This window comes from Corvus moneduloides, chromosome 7 (genome assembly GCF_009650955.1).
Source record: "Corvus moneduloides isolate bCorMon1 chromosome 7, bCorMon1.pri, whole genome shotgun sequence".
Lineage (NCBI taxonomy): Eukaryota > Metazoa > Chordata > Aves > Passeriformes > Corvidae > Corvus > Corvus moneduloides.
The window spans coordinates 21,392,445-21,413,805 of record NC_045482.1 but is presented as its reverse complement, the minus strand read 5'-3'; the positions used below and the strand labels follow the sequence as shown (position 1 = coordinate 21,413,805).

At 36.9% G+C, this 21,361-nt stretch overlaps 1 protein-coding gene across 8 annotated transcripts in view; it reads right to left on the bottom strand.

The window, feature by feature from the left end:
• GRB14 (growth factor receptor bound protein 14) overlaps positions 1 to 21,361 on the bottom strand; it is a 58,627-nt gene that overhangs the window by 13,325 nt on the left and 23,941 nt on the right. For all 8 annotated transcript variants that reach the window (XR_004241289.1, XM_032114748.1, XM_032114750.1 and 5 more), the window contains 3 exons: positions 11,333 to 11,489; positions 6,747 to 6,868; positions 4,537 to 4,611 (listed from right to left, as the gene is read on the bottom strand). Coding sequence is in view for 7 of the 8 variants with exons in the window: in XM_032114748.1 (XP_031970639.1) it covers positions 4,537 to 4,611; positions 6,747 to 6,868; positions 11,333 to 11,489 (354 nt within the window). In the remaining variant the exon portion in view is untranslated. The remainder of the gene's footprint in view (positions 1 to 4,536; positions 4,612 to 6,746; positions 6,869 to 11,332; positions 11,490 to 21,361) is intronic.

Genomic DNA, 21,361 nt, shown 5'->3' with positions numbered 1-21,361 from the left:
AATAACACTACTCAGAACTATGACTCTACACATATTAACCCCGAATTCTTCTATTTCCATATATGCAAAGGAATCTGTTATTACTGAGCTCTTTGAGGAACCTTCCCTCAGGACTGGTCTGTGGTATCATAAATTCTGTCAAGTCTTATAAAGAGGTATGGAACAAATGATTTTCTGGTCAATATCTGCAGTTTTCATTGCTGAATTTTCCTCCTATCCACCGCCATTTCCAGAAAATCTTATTTGAGGAGTGAAACAACAGGTTACAAGGCAAGAGATGGACTGGCCAGTACTAGATTCCAGCAGAATGAAAAAGTGAACGTGATTTTGGAAGCACACCGAGTTCTCTGGCCACTAAATAATGCAGTCCAACCAAGATACACAAGGTTTCTTTGACTTTTATTATCTTCCTGCCTTGCAGTGAGATGCATGACTGTACCACCTGCAGACCAGCCTGAGCTGGTGTGAATGCAGTAACACGAGTAGGTTCCACAGGCCAGGGGAGTGCCCCAGCCCACCACCAGCACTGCATTATGAGCAGCTACACTGCTATTCACCTGAACAGTTTAATTACAGTAAGCCTAGGTACATCTATCTACACGTGCTGCTGGCACACAGCTGTGTGCAAATGCAGTTTAAGCTATTTTAGCCACACTGAAGCAGATGGGTTCGTCTTGGTACATGTTCTGGCTGTTAATCTTCCCATTTGCCACATACTAACAGGTTTACAGGTGGGAAATATAAAGGTTGAACTGGAAAAGCATAAAATCCAGAAACAAAGTCAAATGAAAGCCTTAGGAAAATCTAAACGAGTCAATGTATGCAAAAACAAAAGAGCATCTCTTTAGGCTTTAATGTCTCTGCTGAAGCTGAAAGGAGTGGTTGGCTTCCTGCCTGCACAAGTGTCTTCCCCAGGATTTCTGCCATAAGAGCTTCAAACCAGAAATGCTGTCATGAAAAACACTTTTCTTACTCAGCAGACCAAAGTGGAGGAGCAATACAATGCTAAGTTTCGACAGTCACTGTTGTACCCGTGCTATCAATTAAAATAAAGTAGCAGTAATGCTAGGAAAAAGGCAATCTTAAATCCACCTTTTCCTCTCTAAGACAGCTGAGGACTGAGTGAGAAAATAGAACATGAACAAGCTGTAGTCAAAACCATTAACTGTCAGAAGGATGAGCAGTAAAAATATTTCAGAGTGAGAACTGAATGTCTGTAATAAATGCCAAAAATGAATGATAGTAGAAAAGAAAATTTCCTTGGGCTGTTTTTTGTTTCAGGTTGGTTTTTGTTAGGGGTTTTTCATTGCTCTTTTGTTTTGTTGGGTTTTTTTTTAATAAAGGTACATACAAGTTTGTTATAAGACGGAATGGATCCCTGTTTATGCAGATAAGAACTAATCATAATAGGACATAATCATAATAGGACAAAAATAAGAAAAATCCTTAATACTGGAAGAAGAGGGGAGAGCTAAATGATAGTGTGCTGCAGACAGGGACTACTGATCACACAACATGCAGAAATAAACTTGCACCATCTTCCCCACACAGCGAAATACATATCCTGATACGCAGAGTGGTGTCAAAAGCCACCACGTCTGGCAGATAGTGATATAGACAGCACTAAGGACTAGATTACCATTTGATTAGCTGTAAACCAACTCATTTAAAACCAATCTGAACGGGAAACAAAGCAAATAAAAGTCTTGTGTTGCACCCCCCCCCCCCAACCAAATAAACAACAAATGAAATCAATCAGAAAGTGAAAAAACAACAGAATGGGAAAAACATTGCACTATCTCAGATGAATATAATAATAATGAAAAACACAGAAATCCTAGATGTCACTGAATGCAATAAAGACTGAGAGCTGCATTCCTTACTATAAAACTTATTTGTCTACATGTTAAACATTTTCAATGAAAGAATGGCTGCAGTAGCAGAAACGACATCTGCTAAGGTGGATGCTTCTTGAGCATTTACACAGTGGTTTGGGGAGTTAAAGAAGCCATCATTATACTAAGACTTTGTGAATCATGTTGAATTTGATGACTGATTTCTTCAAAGATGTGATGACAGCCATGATCCAGACCAATACTACTAGGAATGAGCTGGATTTTTACCCTGAACCTGCTGAAAAATTTTGGGGGCACCAAGCAATTCTAGTGAAGAATTGATTCTGAATCTCAATATCGTGTCCTGTAGACTTCAGTCCACCTGAGAGGTTAAGACTGGGAGGCCAACAAAACCTAGAGCGGAAGACAGAGTAAGGCAATGGGGAGATTAAAACAACATCCAGGAGATTGACAAGAGGCTGAAATTCAGTGCAGGTCTGTTTCAGCCTGAAGCCCAGAATGGCAGTCAGGTGAGAAACTGGTTAGGGAAAGAGGGACTTGCTACAGCAGGGAGATTAAAGAAATGAAATCCTGGTTCTTAATAATAATCTTAAAATTTTCACACGATGTTCCTTTTTGACATATTTTAAAACATCCAATTTCCAAAAATAGCCTAAAGCAAGTTCCAAATGACCCAGACTGCCTACCATTAGACATGTACACACAGCGCTGTGTCTCAGAGCAGTTACACCCTGATCGATACAGTGACACACTTCTTCTGTAGGCTAAAGATCTTCATGGCAGCAATTAAACCTCTCTCTTTGGTATACACAGACTAGTAATTTTACTTAGCACATGCTAAATGGCTAGGATGAACCTCTCCTTTGTTTTTGTGGCTCTGTTCTACAAAGATGTTCTGATTCAAAATGATCAGCCAAAATACTCACTCTTCCACTTTCAATGAGAGTTAAGAAAAACATACCTGAAAAACATTTTACCTGCCTACAGCTCAATCCATGAAAGGACGTAAAAGTATCAGAAGTGATTTTTTAATCACTTGTAAGCATTGAATTGTCAAACTAATGTCTCTTTTGATACTTAACCAAGCACATCACAAATAATAATGCAAGCCCATTAACTTGTCTTAATGAAAGTTTCCAAGGAAATAGTGACTCACTGTAAACAATTTACCCAACCGCTTCTGCTGAAATGTGCACAATGGCTGAACAACCCACCAAGGTATTCTCTACCTTGTGCCTATTAAGTTTTATTAGATGAAATACAATTAAACATACCGTGCAATACAAAATAGCAACAGAGGAGAGTTTGCAACATGTTTTTCAAGCTACCAAAATGGGAAGTAACTAGATACATTTAGAATGATTCTTAATATTACCTACCAGCTTTGAACATATTCTAGATCTCACAATATAGGCTTAAAGAAGTTCTGCACAAGAATATATGGCAAACAGTTCTCTTATAAAAGTCTATTACTTTTTTGAACTACTAAATTACATTTGTGAGCAAAAAATATAAAGTTCTATTAACATAGGGGACAAAATTTTCTGAATTAAATGTTTACGTTAGACTGCAAAATTTGTGTTATGTAGGTGGCAAAAGTGAAACAATTTTCATTGGACTTGCAGCAGTTTTGAAATTGCAAAAATTTTATTTAGGTTTGTAAATTTACTTAGAGAATCTAGTGTGTGTCAAATTTAATTTGCAAAAATTTTTACTATATTTGGGATAATCTAAACATCTTGATTAACATCCACTTTCACAAGGATATAACTATTTAATATGTAGGAATGCTTTGAGAATTAGTTATTTAAAATTATTTTCATTTACTGGTGGATGCTAAGGTAGACCTTATAGTACAGATTTTTAAAGTTGCAATTTCTATGTTCCTTTTACTTCTACCCCAAATATCCTGTGTTATCATGCTGCCTTTCCAATCATTCTTTATCCCCAAAACTCATGCATAGAGTTGCTGTCCTAAGACCAGGGAAAGTTCCTCTTCTATTATTTAATTTTTCTAATGACAAGCAAACAAGAGTGATGTGTATGTTTCCACCTTTATTACTCATTTTTCCCCTCTTTGAAAGCAAGACGATGATCCCTGATATGGTCATTCTGTATTATCATTTCATTTTTCCCACTGTAAATTAGAATCCTGTGTCTGCTTAAAAGATGACTAACACTGAGTGACCTACCATAATTTTTTTGGAAGGCTACAGTAGCCTTCAAGCTAACAAATCATACTAGTCAGTCTAAATTTCCTACTCGTTAAGTTTAACCATTTAACTCTTTTTTATATCCATTTGTGTCACATCACCAGTTCTTCGGTATTCTACCATAGCCTGCTGCTACGTTTGTTCAGCACTCCACCTATTTAAGGAAGAAAAAGGGTCTTTCACCTGAAATACCCAATAAAGGTATTTAATGTTTTCACTGTATTTTTTTCTGTTTTGTTGCTTCTTGATTCTTAAAGGATGTGCAAGTTTCCAAGAGTGGACATAGAATAGCTGCCTGGAAGGAACACATCATTTCATATCTCATGAGGAAAAAAGTTATCAACCATGTCTTGAGTTATTCAAAACCTAGCAACAGATCCAACAGCAATAAGGAACTATGCTCACACAACACACATAATGGGAAATTCTGAGCTATGCTGGCTCATCTTCATTCAAGGATTATATACCTGTAATATCCCAGAGTGGCTTAGAGCTGCATTGGTCTCACTTGGAAAACATATCATATGATCTGGAAAAAAGCTCTGTAACGACAAGAATTTGTATCAAAGTTCCATAAAAATAAATATAAAACTTTTAATCTCTTTTGGATGTGCAATTTAAGTTCTCAATGCAGTGCAAGACACTGCAGGTTCCTTGATCCAGTAATTTAAGCTTACCTTAATATCATCCCAAAATTTTACACATGCTACAAATTGTTTGCTGAAAAAATTAGAATTTTGAGAAAACACTGATAGTCTCAGGAAGAGGGTTTCAGAGACCAGTGTAAATCACACTGCAATATTTGGCCCTTAGTGGGTTTTTTTCTAGTAGTAATTTCTATTGCTGTTGACATACAAGACTTGCCTGGGGATTCAATATGCTACAAAGTAAGGAGGCTATATGCCAACATGCTGAAAAGTGTACTGTTTTCCATTGTTTTCATTACACTAGAAACCCAGTAAAATATTTTGGAATAATATCTGCTAACACAGAAAAAGTCATCTCAGGTTTTTTTAATCTTCAATTTTTTGTATTGTACAAATTGACAAAAAATCTGACTACATCAACATGGTTAGGTTTAAAAGTCTAGATTTAAAATGCCAGTTTCATTATCAAGGAAAGTTCAAGGGATAATTTATGGGACAGATCTGTAGCTGGGGTGTTCAGTGTAGTCATGTAGATATGAACCAGACAAGGGTTTGATCATCACAAACAATGTTTTCTCAAGGACTGGACAAGCTTGACCACCCAATGTCCAGCAATTTCCATTTTTAATGAAATTGAACTGCTGGTAGGGTTAATTCATATTAACTCATTCTGATAAAGCATTCTTGCTACAGCTGGGACCAGAACACCCAGAAGAACCCTGCTTAGCTACAGCTGCTGCAGCTGGTGCAGCTGCAGGTCTGCCCTGCTCCACAGCCAGTTCCACTCACTGGTTAACAATACATAAACTTAATCTATGGAGCCAACAGACAGAAACTGATGCACAGGAAGTTCCAACTGAATATGAGGAAGAACTTCTTTACTGTGTGGGTGACCACACACCGGAACAGATTTCCTAGAAAGGTTGTGAGGTCTCTGTCAGTGGAGATATTCAAGAACCCTCTGGATGCAATCCTGTGCCATGTGCTCTGGGATAACTCTGCTTGAGCAGGGAGGTTGACCCATTCTGTGATTCTGTGAAAGCCTCTTTACTAACTGCAGACCATTTCAAGCTTAAAAATTTTTCACTGGTACAGCGATATCTCCATATTTGGGAAAAATCTATCACGATTTGTCCAGAGACACACAGGTGAATAAAAAAAAAAAAAACTTCTCAGAACTCTTACATTTTTTGTTATCTTTATATTTACCTTTTTATCCTTTTCACAGATAGATAACTTGAGTTCCCTTTCACGTTTTACTTTTTAAGCCCTCAAACAATTCTGGTATTTCTCCTTTTTACATCTGAAACAAGCTGGCTTTGTAAAAGACAGCATTAGGAGTGGTCCAAATACACCATGGAGCAACCAGATGGCAAGTCCCTTCTGCTGAGCCAGGACTGCTTCCATGGCCTGTGCCATCAGCCAAGGTCTGAATCAGCAGCATTAACCTTTGGCAACATCCCTGAGTCACAAGATATCTCTGCTCTCTTTCCATTCCTTATGTACACTAACTTTGGCTTCACTTTCACTTACCCCTAATAGGTTATGGCTGTTCATGGCCTCTTGTGTCCATTGTCACTTAGCTACAGCGGGGAGAAGCTGCAATTGGGCAGTCCTGGGCCAGAACATTCAATTTTAACTTCAACAATATAATCATTTTTGCTACAGGTGCCCCTCCTCACACTGTTTCATTTTATATTATGTTGTCACTTGATGAAAGTTCACTGAGTTGCAAAATTTTATCTCGTTTTAGGTCCGTGTGCAAATTTCAATAAAATTAAACCCGTTGCTGCTCCCATCACCCCCAAAAATAAAAAATGAACATGGATATTTTACAGTTGTAACAAGGGGACCAGCCAACGATTACATGCACTACAATACATTCCTGTATCTCACATATTCCCCCTCAATTATTCCTTTTGACTCATGTTACACTAAAAAATTTAAACTCTGACTATCTGGATTCAACAAAAAAGACTTTTTTAGCAACAGCAATTGCACAGCTTCACAGATACAATATCAGCACTTACCAGTGGATTTTTAAAAAACTCATATTTTGCATAATTTTTTCTAAAATACAGTTTGGTTTCCTCTTCCATTACCCAATTTGACTGGACTTCCATCACTAATTCATGGTCTTCTATAGCTCTTCCTATAAGAAAAACAAAAAAATCTTTAAAAAAAGCCAAAGCAAATATCAATCTCATGACTAGCAGAAGACAAAGAACTCTCATGATTTACAGATAAAGTGGAGCAAAGTTAAACTTTCATTGAATTTAACTCATTCTTCATTGAATTTAACCAATTCTTGAGTCCATAAAGACAGAGATTAAGGATGCTGTATGAAAATCCCATTTTGTAACCAGATTAAATGAAGCAAATAAAACCATAAAGAAATTTAGAAAACAAAAAATACCCAAAAATAGTGAAAGAAAAGTAAGCATTTTAAAACCTTGTACAGGTTGCTCTACTCCAAAACTCATTCTTCAGATGCAAGGGCAAAGGATACAGTAAAGAACTGAAGCTCTTAGTTAAAAACAGCATTTTTTTTCCTTTCAGTTTTACAGAGAGAAAGTGCTCCTCTGGGATGACATTTAAAACTCTTAAATGCTTGGCATTGTGACATTTAAGAAAACACCATTTCCTCAAGACTTACTTCTTGGTAGAAAAATAAGACATTGTGCTCACCTCAAAGGATGGGTGAAGATGCTGCTATTTCTTTATTTTTAAGGTGTCACATCAAAAAGTATTTTGTAACTGAGTAAACTTACTTTCTTGAAGGTAAACACTGAGTGCCCTCCAAAAAAAAGCCCTGGAATCAAATCCCTAAATGGTGACATGAAAAAGCTGCCCTTCAGTTTAGGTAGATCATTTTTGTCTTCCAGCTAGACTGGAGAGTTTCTACCTCCCTTTCTATCATCTCTTTATTACTGCTGTCTCTAACATGAGGAGTACCTGTTACAATCCAAAACAGTCTCCTTAACTAATGGAAAGTATTTAATGCACATGGAAGATTTAATATTGAAGTATACGACAGAACACATTTCAAAAAGCCTCTTCTCTAACCACCCAGTGGGGAAAAAATTTAAACTAAATATAAAATAGAGACACTGCTCAGCACTATTTCACAGGTAGTGCTTTACAAGCCTACCTGAAAGAATGCAGAGAGTGAAATCAAAATGTAACTGAAAGACACTGATGATGTGCCTAGCCAAGGCACTACCCTGTACTCAAAAGAGGAGCCCTAGAATATGTGTGTTCAGCTGCAGAAGCGAACAGATAACTGTTTACAGTCAGCACAAAAATTTCTCAGTAGAAAAGGAAAAATTTCAAGGTGAAGATAGTACTTCCCTTACAAAGGAGAGCAGTTATGGAAAACTGTTGTGTTTTCAGAGCCTGCCCTGCTCAGGGGAATTGCAGTGGAAGTATGGGACTTCCAGCACCAAGGTACGTGGTGGTAGGCATGACATGGCATCATCCAAATCTAGCACACTTCAGCTGCTTTCAATAATCTTAGACATTGTGAAAATCATTCAAAAATGTGTTTGAATTCAAATGTTAAGATAAAGAGAACACATACCAGAAACACACAGTTCTAAAATATACTGATTTATAGAGCTGCAAGAACTGCTGAACTTCAGATATTTGAAATAGAGCCCCTGATACTGCAAAACTTTGGAGGTGGGGAGGAAGGCTGAGCTTCGTGGCTGACAGGGCAGCAGCAGTGGGCAGGGCGCAGTGAGGACACAACCATCCCTAATGCTCAACAATAGAGCTCTGCACCAAGGGCATACATGTTTGTGAAAACTGAAATATAGAGACCGTGGGTTTATGCTTTGGTTTAGGTGGGAGTTTTGTTGGGTTTTTTTCCTTTTTAAACCTTCACAGCAGATACCTCCACACAGAAATGAAAGTACAATCCAGTGATGTAATTAATGTCTGTCTTGATTAAAAGTAGAACACTGTGCTCAGCTCACTAAGATTCATGCAATTATATCTAATTCAGGAGTATTCAGACAGCTGTTGGATTTTAAAGAAAATGTTCACTAATTGATGGATGAATTATTAATCCACATCATCCTGGAATTTACACAGACACACACATTTGCTCACAGCACTTCTCCTTCCAATACCAATTCACTTAACTTATGAGATAAAAAAGACTTTCCAAATTTATAAGGGTAAAATATACAACAATAACAAACATAACAATCCTAAAATATACAACAATAACAAACATAACAATCCCAAAATAACTCATCATTTGAAAAATATTTGTTCAAGCTACTCATCCAGTTCTTAAGAATTACTTAAAGCAAGTCAAGGTGAATATGTTAATTCTTTCTAACAAAACCAGATCTAACAATATCGTAATAATTCCATTATTGTTCAGTAGTCTAAAAAAAATATAGAGGACATCTCAAATTGTTTCTTTCCTTGGCCAGTAATGTTGAATTGCCAACCTCATCATCTAGGAAATAATTTTACTTTTAAAATGAAGTATTCACCTTTTTCTAGAACTACACTGAAAGCAGCTGGAACAGTTAGACAACTGCATAGTGAATTAAGGTCTTCAGCAATTTTGAGGATATCAGAATCTTAGGAAAATCAATTTCACTAATTGAAATATTGAAATCTTCCAAGAAATCCTTCGGATTGAAGAAAACACACTACTTGTCAAAAAGTGTACTGTGCAAATACAGAAAGCTGGAGAAACTGTCACTGTTGTTCTGGCATGGTTTGTCAAAGGTGTCTTCTTCAATAGTTACTACACTAACACCAGCTATACTATAAAATACAGAAAACACTTCTGCTATTTATATAGTACTGTTTACTAAAGCCATTTTGCTACCTCTTCTTCTACAGCAGTCATTTACAGCCTCAGCCCAGATTTAACTCTGACCTTACTCTAAGTTGGAAGCATCTTACAGCTGCTACATTCAGTGCAAAAGGTTACAAATATCTTTGAAATGTTACAAAGCAAGAAAAGAAATTTGCAAAAACGTTTGTGTCTGCCTTCACAGGATAAAGGAGCATAAAAGGGCAGAAAATAGTTTTAGCTTTTGTAGTTCATCTTTAAATTACAGCTGTTAAACATAATTGAGTCAGAGATGCACAGTCAAGTTTATTTTCAACAAATGCACAAGGCTGGATTGCCTAGATACATTCAGAGAAAGGGACTCTAACAATAGCTTTTAGCCATATTTAAATATCTGGGGGGGAGGGAGGGGGCGGCCGGGGGACATATTTGTGAGGGTGTGTGATTTTTGTTTGTGGTGGTTTTTTTTTAAACAGCACCGGAGTTACCAGGTACCAGTACAGTCTCTTTTGAGAATTAGGAACTCCATGGAGTTTTCTATGTATTTTAGAAAGCAGGAAGACATCCAGAACATCCTCTTTTTCAAGCCACACTTTGCACTAGCAGATGGAACTGCCCTTGAAGTTGCAGAAGTACTATCTTTTTTAGCTCTAGTACAGTGCCAAAGTTCAAGAATAATATGGAAATTTTGAGTGATGAAATTATAACCATATTTCTTACGGAATTTGTCTTCTGGTAGATTTTTTCTAACATAATTTCCTATCAAAACCATACACAATACAGCAGTGAAACACAGTGCTGTAAAAGCAAGTAAGACTGTCTAACTTGAGTTTCGGTTCAATATTACATCCCACCAGTGGGCTTCTACACTCATCTCTTGCTGAGTAAAGTCTTTCCTGTGTTCTGCATATTTTACATCTCTGCAAACATCCCCTTTCTCCCTAAAATTAATTTCCCTTATGTTTTTTCATACTGCAAAAGTATACCTATACACTTCAAAAAGGAACAGAGATCAGAAGTTATATTTTGAAACCATAGATTACACATTTTAAACTGTATAATAGAAAAAGAGGGGTTTTACTACACTAGAGGAACACTGATGATGTGAAGGGATTTCAGAATGTCTTGCAATCAGCAACTTAAAATACTACACGTGGTATCACTTCAACACAGTTCATTGGTTCTATCTGGAAGTTTAGAGGAAGGGTTTTGTTTTCCTTTTAAAGTAGCCCTGCCCCAGAGTTCACAATAAATTTAGCCAAACTGAATGTAGTGAAGGAAAATAATGACAGCCCACTCTGATATTATTTCTGAAGACCGAGTCCTATAGTAAAGATAAAATAGCATTGTGTAACCTCTTTCTGTCCCTGATGTCAGAGATTTCACTCAGGTGTGTTGAGAACAAACAGGATTTTACTTGCAATGAAAATAATCCAAGTCTTTCTAGAGATAAGCAGGAAATACCCATAAGAGGGGAAGAACTGCCAAAGAAAAGCAAGGTAGAGCAAGGAAGAATTTACAGTGAGAATTTTAACTCTCATTTAAGTCTCACTACTATTAGTGTCTTTCAAATCATTCTTACAGATGTAGATCAAGCAGTGTGAAGCAAATGTACCATGAAAAAATCTACTTTATACCTATGCTTTCAAAAATAATCAGAAGCAACAACCCCACAAAAGAACAAATTCACACAAGACTTCCCATCATTTTGTTTCCAAGCCTTCCTATTGGAATTGTACTTCCATGTGAAAATGAAAACCAAACACCTTATTTACCACCATATAATATTAGTCTTACCTAAACCTGTGTGGGTAAGTTGTTCAAAGAGAGTCCAGCTGTGGTCATCAACATAGTGGTTCTTCAATATCAAGAGCTGACACACATCCCTGGCTGTTATATCACTTGGTACTTCCAAAGTTCTGCTAGTATCATCTTCACTATACACTTTGATTACCTGCAATAAATAAAAACTCTACCCATAAGTTTAATCTTTGCTTTGGTTACTCCATATATGTTGCTCTCTCAGCTTCATGACTGAGGCAAGAACCCACACACACAGAATGTAACAAGAAAGGCAGCCATTCCTCTCTAGTGCAATGGCATAATTGAGAACAGAACATCCAAGCAAAGTATATTCCACTTCTAAATTTGGCTACCAGACATCCCTTGCCACTGGACAGACTGGTGCATTAGCTTCAAAAAAGAACGTTAATGGAGAGATAAATAAATGTAGTGAAACTGTTCATTCTTAAGTAAGCTGAAAAAGAAACCACAGAGCATAAACAGTGAAACTCAAGAACTCCATGCCTGCAGAACTGTAGAAAGATTTGATAAAGGAGTTAGTTCAGAGAATGGCAATCGGACTCGAGATCGGACTCAGTCCTGTAGACAATAAAACCAGGAGATGTTACAGAGTGGCTTCAAATTCTAACAAGCAAGAACTGGAGTTCTTGCACACACATCCTCAATATAAAGGGTGTCCAAGATGCTTTTAATTGACAAAATATTCCTCTCAGTTTTTTAATTTATCCATATTCATGAGGATGCAAGACACAACTCTCCTGAAATTCATGCACAAAACCTAAATACCATTGTAAACCCCTCATTAAACAGAAAGATACAAGTTCTTACTGTAAAGACAAACAAGCCTGCTACTGTCAGTCATTCTTAACAGCTGACTTACTGAATACATGCTCATTTCAAGCATCTAATAAACAACAAGCAATGTATTGTGCCCTAACTTGTCAAGGCAGCTCCTTCTCTGGTTTGTGCTGAAGTTGGTAGGAAAGTGAGCAAGGAACTCCAACTGTATCTCCTGCCACCTGCATCTCTCCCACCAACAGAAAAAAATCCAAAAATAATTTTTAAAAATCAGGTCCTCTCACTCATGCTTTCCAAACAGCAGATCAAGGAAAAAGGACTCCATTTGTAAACTACACTGAGATTTTAAAGCACACCGATGGCCTTACTCCTGTCCAAAAACCTATTTTTCTCAGTGGAACTAAACAGATACAGCAGTTTGGTTCCAAACTTTGGCCATGCACATTAAATGAGCATGAAGTCCATGATAATTTGCTTTAATATTGCATCTAATAAATGTAGACAGGTCAAGAGTTCCACACGATATGCAGCCACCCCTGCCACAACACCAATCTTCAGGATATGGCAAACATTAAATTCATGCTCTTGAAGTGCTAGAAAATCTCTCCCTACTCACAAATCAACCACCTCAAGCTGAGTCTTTCAAGGGAATTAGGCAGACCTCGAAGAAAGAAGATCCAAGTTTTCCATGGGCCTAAGCTGCAGCCTAGTATTTCCATTTAATACAAAAGGCAAAAAGACCACACTGTTAGTGAATTTAATACTGCCAAAGCAGCCATGGGGAGTGGCTATGGTTGGTTTTGTAAGATGTCTATGCTTTGGCAGTGTTCCCACTGCTAAGCAAGAGAGACCAGCAGCAATGCAGCCTGCTTGCAGCAGAGTCTGGTTCCACACACACAACCTAAAGTCCTACTCCAGGCACACAGAAATTATGTTTGGCCATTCAGGATAAACCAGCATGAATTATTTAAATTCCTGAAGTATTTACAATGATTCAAAGATGAAACCAAAGGTGTGTGTGGCAGGGTGCAGAGTGAATGGGTTGGAGGGCTGTAGGGGTGACCAGACAAAACAGTGTCCCATCACCTTAAAATAGGTCCTGCTCTGGGCAGCACTGAAGGTCAGAGACAGCTTCATTGGTCTCTCCAGCAGGTCTTTGTTAGGCTGAACCTAAAGGATTTTACAGACTGAAATGCCAGAAAGGAGAGACACAGTAGAGAAGGGGAAAGCAAAGGAAAGAACTGAAGCAACTTTCCAAGTATTGATGATTGTTCTAAGTCCCTTCCAGCTGAAATATTCTATTCTGTTTCCCAATATTCTTGCAATAAAGCCAGGGTGGGAATCCATGTGAGCACGCTGGCTAGGGACTCTATGGCACAGAGCAGCAACTGCAGTTTTCCCCAGGCACTCATCAAGTTCAGTGATATGCTTGTTTTACAGCAAGAGCACGTACAGCCCATGCTGAGGCTCTTGACGGATATTTTAACAGAAATTCTTTTTAAAAGGGTTAAGAGTCGCAGTGCAGATGACTTCACTCTTATTGCCAAAGAAATAGAAAAAGAGTTTTTAAAATGCTGAAGACGGCAATGCAAGTCATGATAATGAGCTGCCTGTGGCCATTCACCTCAGGGAGCGGGAAGCCTTGGAGGTGGCCTTGGACTACTGGAGCTCAGCTAAAGCAAAACAAAACAACACAACAAAAGAAACAAGGAGAAAAAAACCCAGTTTATATTCTCTGTGAGTATTCTCACTCAGCTTTCTCAGTGTAGAGAAACAAATCCTGCTCAAGTCTAAGGTAACACATCACCCCAGCTCACAGCTGTGATGTGGTACCTTGTAAAACTCAAATGCTGTGACATTTTTCTCTTCCTTGCAAGGGATTCAGATGCAACAGAAGACCACAGTCACCTAATAGACTCTTATCAACTTCTGTCACACATTTTGCTTAATGAATTGGTGTAAATCTCATCAGTTAGAGTGACCTCTGAGGGTTGTTTTAATTAGAAGTTGCTCAGTATGCACTTTGTGCTGTGTTTGAAGAAAAGTCTCTTGTAAGATTGCTGGGAATGTACTTATTCCAAGGGGAGTGAATCAGATGAAAGAAGATAAACTCAAAACCCCATTTTTCCTTGGAAATTTGTTGCAATACTTCTCTTCCTAGAAGCAGAGGATGCTCTAAGAATTAAAGCATGGCAGAGCTATGCTAAAGATGCAGCTATGCTGACCTCCTATAGAAGTAAGTAAGCTTGAGTGATCACTTTATTTTTATTAGTGGTTCTCACTGTGCATTTGGCTGGCCTGTCATCTCCACTTTCTTCCATTTTTTTTCCTCTCAAAAATTTCTCTGAGAAGTAGCACACAAGAAAAGAGCTGCTAATTGAGAACAAGCTCTCCTTACAGTCTTCATTACCCTACACTCTCAAACTTTGTTCCAAAGCAAGCTGTTTTACTTCCCTTGACTATACCTATCAGTAGACAGAAAAAGTTGCCTCAGCAGCACTGAAATCTTCTTTCCGGTCTAGTTTATAAATACATTACTTCAGTTCTTCCCAAGGGTAGAAGAAGAAACACCTCAATAGCTTCTATTTAAGTCACTGGAAGTAAGAAATAAGCAGCACCAAGATCTTCCAAAAAGAGGAAAACACCAAGCTCAGCATGACAAGCATTAATCATTTTCACTGCATAGGGGAGCAGGCAAAGAGGTACAGCATTTCTACATGTTCTCTTTCAGTTTTTCAGTGTACTGAAAATCCGCCAAGATCCCAGAATTATGTGCAGTGCATCTTTATTCCTCCAAAAATTATTTTTGTAAGAACTGTTGCTTCAAAATAAATTATTGTTTGTATTTCACTAATCAAATGAGTTCAGAATGTAAAATAAATGTTGACAAATACAATATAATATTTAACAAAGGAAAAGAAAAAGAAGACCGTAGTTTTTCCAATAAAAAATAACCTAAAGAAGCAAAAAATCAGAAATTGTTTCAAAGGATAAGTAAAAGAGCACATAAGGTAAGTAGTGTGGGAGGAGGGAGGAGAAAGAGAAGCAAGGCTGGGCTCCCCCGAGTCTTCTTCCACACTCAACCATCACCTCCACTACAATAATTAAATAATCTGTCCATAGTCTTTCAAGAGAGGATGTCCAAGTCTGATTCTTCAGAATCTTCATGCCATCTGTTTCGGAAGTTCCAATCTGCAGAAACAGCACAAACATATGCCCTGCACTGAGGAATTTAAAATTTCAAACCAGTCCTAACGTGTGAAAAAAGCCAGGTAGAACCACAGAAAAAGAACCACTAGCACACAGGTTCCATATTTAGGTGCCTACACCAATATGACGTGACATTTATATGATTCTTAATGCTTCTGTATAGCCACTGACACAGTGGGTAGTCAGCACCTCAGGCTACTTTTATTTATAAAGATAAAAGCACCTAACTTTAGCTTATGGTTTCTAAAATTATTCCCCCCTCCCCCCAAATAAAACACTGCACATTTTTGTACTTTCATTATCATTTCAGTCACATTTTTGTTAAATGCAGACTTATTGTATGCAAAATCAGGCCTTAAAAAGTCGTACACTCCAGGGTGTCACACTTCTGAAATGTTGCCTGATACTCTGGTAACCCCTCCCTTTAGTGTCACCAACCAGGCTATTTGCTTGCAGCATTTGTTCTCCATCTCCCAATCCTGCTGCCTGCTAGACAAAGTTTTTTGCTAATTAGTATTGGCAAAGGGTAGGGGAATTTGGAGTATATTTTAACTACAATGGAGGTACTTGGAAATTTCTAGCATTTTGAACTTCTTTACGACTTCTAGCAATAATCTGTCTCGGTTTTAGTGAAAATCAGCAAAATTCTGCATTCATAAAAATATTTAAGAGGTTAACTCATTACTTTTGTTAGAAACAAATAGTATGTTAGTAAAGTTTACTGTTTTCTTTATCAGCTGTGAATGCAAGATTTTCCCTTTAAATATCCCAGTCTGCAGTTAAACTGTCAGCTTCCAGTATTTCCTCCAAAGGGAAGATTTCCAGGCCAAAAGGATTCACACAGTTTGCAGAAATCTAAATCTGTCATTAAAACAAGGTGCATACAATGTTTAACTGTAGACGTCTTGGCTTCTCATTTGGAACACAGTATAGCTTTAAGAGGCAGAAAGAACACTGCTCCTATCTATATTCTGTCTTGCAACAAAACCAAAGTGCAAGAGAAGGAAGAGCAAAGTCTAGGAAAATTGACTACCTTTCCTTCCACAACCTAGAAAAACCTCATACTTTTTCCATAATCTAACCTTTTTTAAAATGTCATTTCAAAGAGCAAAAATATTGTTAATTTCCAGCCTTTATTCCAATCAAAGACCATGGACAAGGTCAGATTCCCTAGCAATTAATGAATTTGTTACTTCAAAACACAAAGAATTTTTTTAGACCAAAATATTCTTTTAGAAGGTATTACAAAACTCGTTAAATTTCACGTTAACTGTATGCATGTATTATCAATTAAAACCATTTCTACTTATTTTCTGTAATAATCTTCTGTGGCACTATATTTACTATGGCACTATTACACAGCCCACAGAGTCACTCCCTTCCCTCAGACTCCTGGTACAAGCTCCATGCCCTGCCTAATCCAACCATCCATGACAATCCCATGAATGAAAAAATCATACCAAAAATAGAAATTCAACAGCAATGCAAAGAAGTAACAAAAATTACTTTATATTACTTATTGTAAAAAAGGTCCAATTCTTACTTTTAAAGGACATACTTGCCACCTCACTTTGGGCAAGTCAGCATTAGTCCCTCAGTTTCGTTTTTGCAAAATGGGGTGGGGGGAACTGAAATCTGTTCCTGTACAGCAAGGTAACAGATTGAACTCGTTAAGATTTGTAAAGCACTTATACCTCCTCACATAACTACTGCTTTAGATGTGTAAATATGTTGTGTTATAAAAAGGGAGGTTAAATTATGCAGATCTCCAAATTGTAATAGGCTATGTGTAAAAATATACCAGCAAAGTTCTTTCAAACAAAGGTTATGACAATCACATCGTGATACTGGAGAAAATGGCAGAATGAGGACAATACTGACGTGCAATCACGGCAAAGACAATGTCAGTAAAACTGAAGAGAAACAGAGTTTGAAAGACACAACAGGGAAGTTAAAATACAAATATCATTATTTAAGCCTGAATTTGATACATTCAATTTTACAATATTGGTCAACAGAAACAAAATATAGCTATAAATAGCAATAAAATAGTTATAGAAGATTTCATTTCCCTGTATAAAATTGAACAAAAAGGCAAAGTCTAGAGAAAGTCACTGCCCCATTTTGGAAAATTAACTCCTAGTACAACTACTTTTAGAGCAGAAAGTGAGATTATTGTAAACTATATGAAAATTAGATGACACTTGGTCCAAAAAATACGATAACTGAAGAATTAAATAACAACATCAAAACTGTGAAGTTCAGCATCCTGTAAATAGAAATAGCAGTAATAAATAGATTAAAAGGGAAAGATTTATCCCCATTAACAGCCATTATCACAAAGGACCAAATAAGGAATGAGAAATACAAAGGGATCTATAGAGGTAAAACCCACAATAAACTCCTTAAAAAGAATGCACATTATTTATAAGTAAAGTTAGATGTGGATCAAACAATTTATTTAAATAGAGAGTGTCAAGTTAATCTACCTTACCAAAATTTTTTTCAGACTATGGGGACTCCAAACAAAAGCAGTGTAAGAGATATTTCAAATACAGCTGTTAAGATGTGTGTAAATAACTAGGAAGTTGTGAGGAAATTTAAGTATTGTCAGCATAAATTTAAAATAATACATTTCCATGGAACAGCAGAAATGAAAGAAAATTAGCAGACTTGTCAAATGATTAAGCTGTCAAAGGAGCACTTATACAAGATAAACACACCACGAGCAGCTAAATCATTTATTTGCATTAATTATTCACAACGGATATGGAAGAATAGGCTCCCAGATCTAGTCTTTCTAGGTGAAATAAAATTGTCAGTTTAAATAGAGGGAACACGGAAATCAAAAAGCAAATAGTTAACAGGAGGTTATACAGTCTAACATTTAAAGAAACTTAAATGGCAAACATCAGCCTATCCTAGCACCAGTAGAAACGGAGGCTATCACTTCACGTGATGTGCACTGAGTATTAACTTCTGCTCAGATCTGAAAAAGTGGAAAAGCCCAAGGGCTATTTCAGCAGATTAACTTTGGGATATCGCTTTGTAAATCTGTGAGCCACCAGTGCCTGTCAACAGGCAGGTAAGAAAGAATCCACTAACATCACCTGAATCTGTCTCTTCCTAGAAGAAAATCTACTCTTAAATTTATGAAAACTTTTCTCCATCTTGTTCATAGCAGTTCCTAGAGTGATTTAGAGTAATCATCATAATTCTGAAAAATCTCAGTGGGGTAATGCAGTTTACACTGATTGGTATCAATAACTTTTCCCAAGACCTTCAAAAGAGGAGCTATAATGAAAATTAAACAGTTATGAAGAAAGATACTTCAAAATAAAGATGAACTTGGAATGCACATTTCGTTTTTAGAATAGCTGTCTATAGCCAAGTAATTTCAGACTCTTACTCATATTAACCCTTAAATCAGAGTGGAAGACATTTTTTATCATGTCTTACTAGCCACGATAAAAATAAGTCATAGTTATTTTTCATTACATTATTAATGCTAACTTTATACATTAACACCTGACACAAGGCTATTTGCAAAACTTCTTGGCGCTGGGAAAGGCAAATGATTCCCTATTCCTGTCTTCTTAAGAGTACCAGTTAAAGAGAGCTAATCCAACTTAGGTCCCTTCTCAACTCCAGTGCACGGTATGCATGACTTTTCAATTAATCTAAACCCAATATATGGATGAACAGGAAGGCAAGAGAGTTTTACACCTTCCTCGCCACTAAAAATAATTAATGGTGAAATTTCTGTGAAACTTGGGTAAAATTCTTTATACAAGGGGAAGTAGTTTCAAAACTCATTTGAGACCATAACGTAATCCAACCACTGAGTAAGCGTACACAAGCTATTGTCCCTCAAGCCAAGCATCACCACTTCTTAGTGTTGGAATCACAACACTCTTTCATATAGTTCAGCTTATACAGTCCACCCAATACAGCTCAGTTGTTTAGGCTAAATGTACATGCTTTATGACCCATTATCTTCCCTCAGAGCTACCTTGTTATTTATCATTAAATCCACAGAAGATTGCGAAAATAACCAGCAAGGTACAAAAATTGTCTTGGTCATGCCTAAGGGTTTCATATTTTGCCCCCAAAGCAAGCCCTTTCTGATAAAAGTTAAAAAAACTTATTGTTTGACTTAAAGAGATTAATATTCAGACCAAACTTGATTATTCAGGTTAATAAAAGTGTATGTTCACATGAACTTTTCTTCATGAAAAGTTAATTTAGTGGAGGTGATCAGCTTATTAGCCTTATTAGTAAACTTACAGTATTACCATCTTCAGTCCTTCATTTCCACACTGCCTGCTAAGTCTTAACTTTAAAGAGCTTTTATATATTTAATAGTAATACACAGGTTTACATTTTACTATATACAATAGGAATATTTAGAATGCACTTACCATAGACAGATGGAAAAATATCCAGTTAGGCTAACTGGACTTAAAAAGAGGGATGGAACAATCATAGTGTGGATTCAAAAAATCTGACTTAAGAAGGCACTTCAGTATTTCTTTTTTAAAAAAAAACAAAGTTTGCCAAATAGAAAGTGAACAGAAAATGAGAAAAGTTACCAGTGCAACAGTATTTTTATCCCCCAACCTAGAAATATGGTAGAAATTATCCACACACTTCTCTATTTTCCAAAGAACTCATGTCTGAAGATAGAGGGAGAAAAAAATTTAAATACAAAGCCACTAAAATACACTTCTGGTTTTTGTTTTCTGTGTACAACCAAGATGAGGGCAAAATGTTATCAGCCTCATGTTTGAATAGCTTGTCCCTATTTATGTCAAAGCACTAACATTATTTAAATGAGGCTTTCTGTATTTAATAGTGCAGTTTGTCCAACATATCCTTTGGTTGTCAGAGATAAATAGAATGCTGTGTTCCAGCACAAGAGAAAGCAAATCTGTTACTGCCGCGTTCTGGCTGCAGTCTATGTTTCTGAAGAGATACCAGCTATAAAAAGAAGTACCTATTGTTTCTACCAGGTTTTTCACACCATGTTGCTGGTTTCTCAGTAGAGCAGATCTCTTGCAAAGCTGAGAAAGACCAAGTCTCTGAATAACACTGTTAAGAGACCAATTAGCTTTCTATTTCCTTTGCAGCAGTCCTGAAATAGATATTTTAAATAAGAAAAAAAAGGAGAACAGATTTTTTCTTAAAACTCTCTTTCACTTTGGTCATTTTAAAGAGAAGTTTTGGCTTGAACTGTAACACAGCTTCAAAGAGAAAAATGCCTTTGTCATCAACTATATCAACTGTGTACTCCCATGCAGGTCACTAGAGGAGAAAATAGCGTAGACTCTAAGACTAAGAGAAGTTTAGATTTTTAGCTAAAGAAGATACAGTTTGGAAATTTTCTCTGTATTTCTGGAGTGGTACAAAGAATGTCCAGAGCCAACATGGTAAAGGCCATGTAGGGCAACTCACTGTAATAAATGGTTGTTTTACAATGCTGAAATACTTTGCCACTTGGTATAAGACAAAAAAACTTGCTTTGCTGGGTCAGACTACAACATCCTTCCAGTCCAGTTCTGTCATCTCTGGGTATCTGTTTCTAGTCATCAGTGGAATATAAGAGCAAGGTTTAAGTGTTGTAGGATAGCTATTCTGACAGAACATGTTATTTCTCAGTGCTTGTGAACCTTTTTTTTCATTCACATAGCACTGTTCCCTCTCGCCAAAGCATAAAATCCAAATAAAGAATAAATCCTGCAGTAAAGCTAGTAAGTCTACTCAAACCACGTACAACCTTCAACTATACACTGTTGTGTTATTACAGATTTGTCTGCATATTTTGCGGACAAATCCAAACCCCTAAAGGAACAGAAAAAGAGATGAGGGGCATCTGGGCATGGAAATCAGGCCCTGTAACTGTTGGGAAAAATGTAACAGTCACCAAATGCAGCAGACTAAAACGAGTGAAAAAGTGAAATAGAAAGATAGTAAGTGGGTGATGTAGTAAAAAGGGGGTAATAATTTCAGAAATTT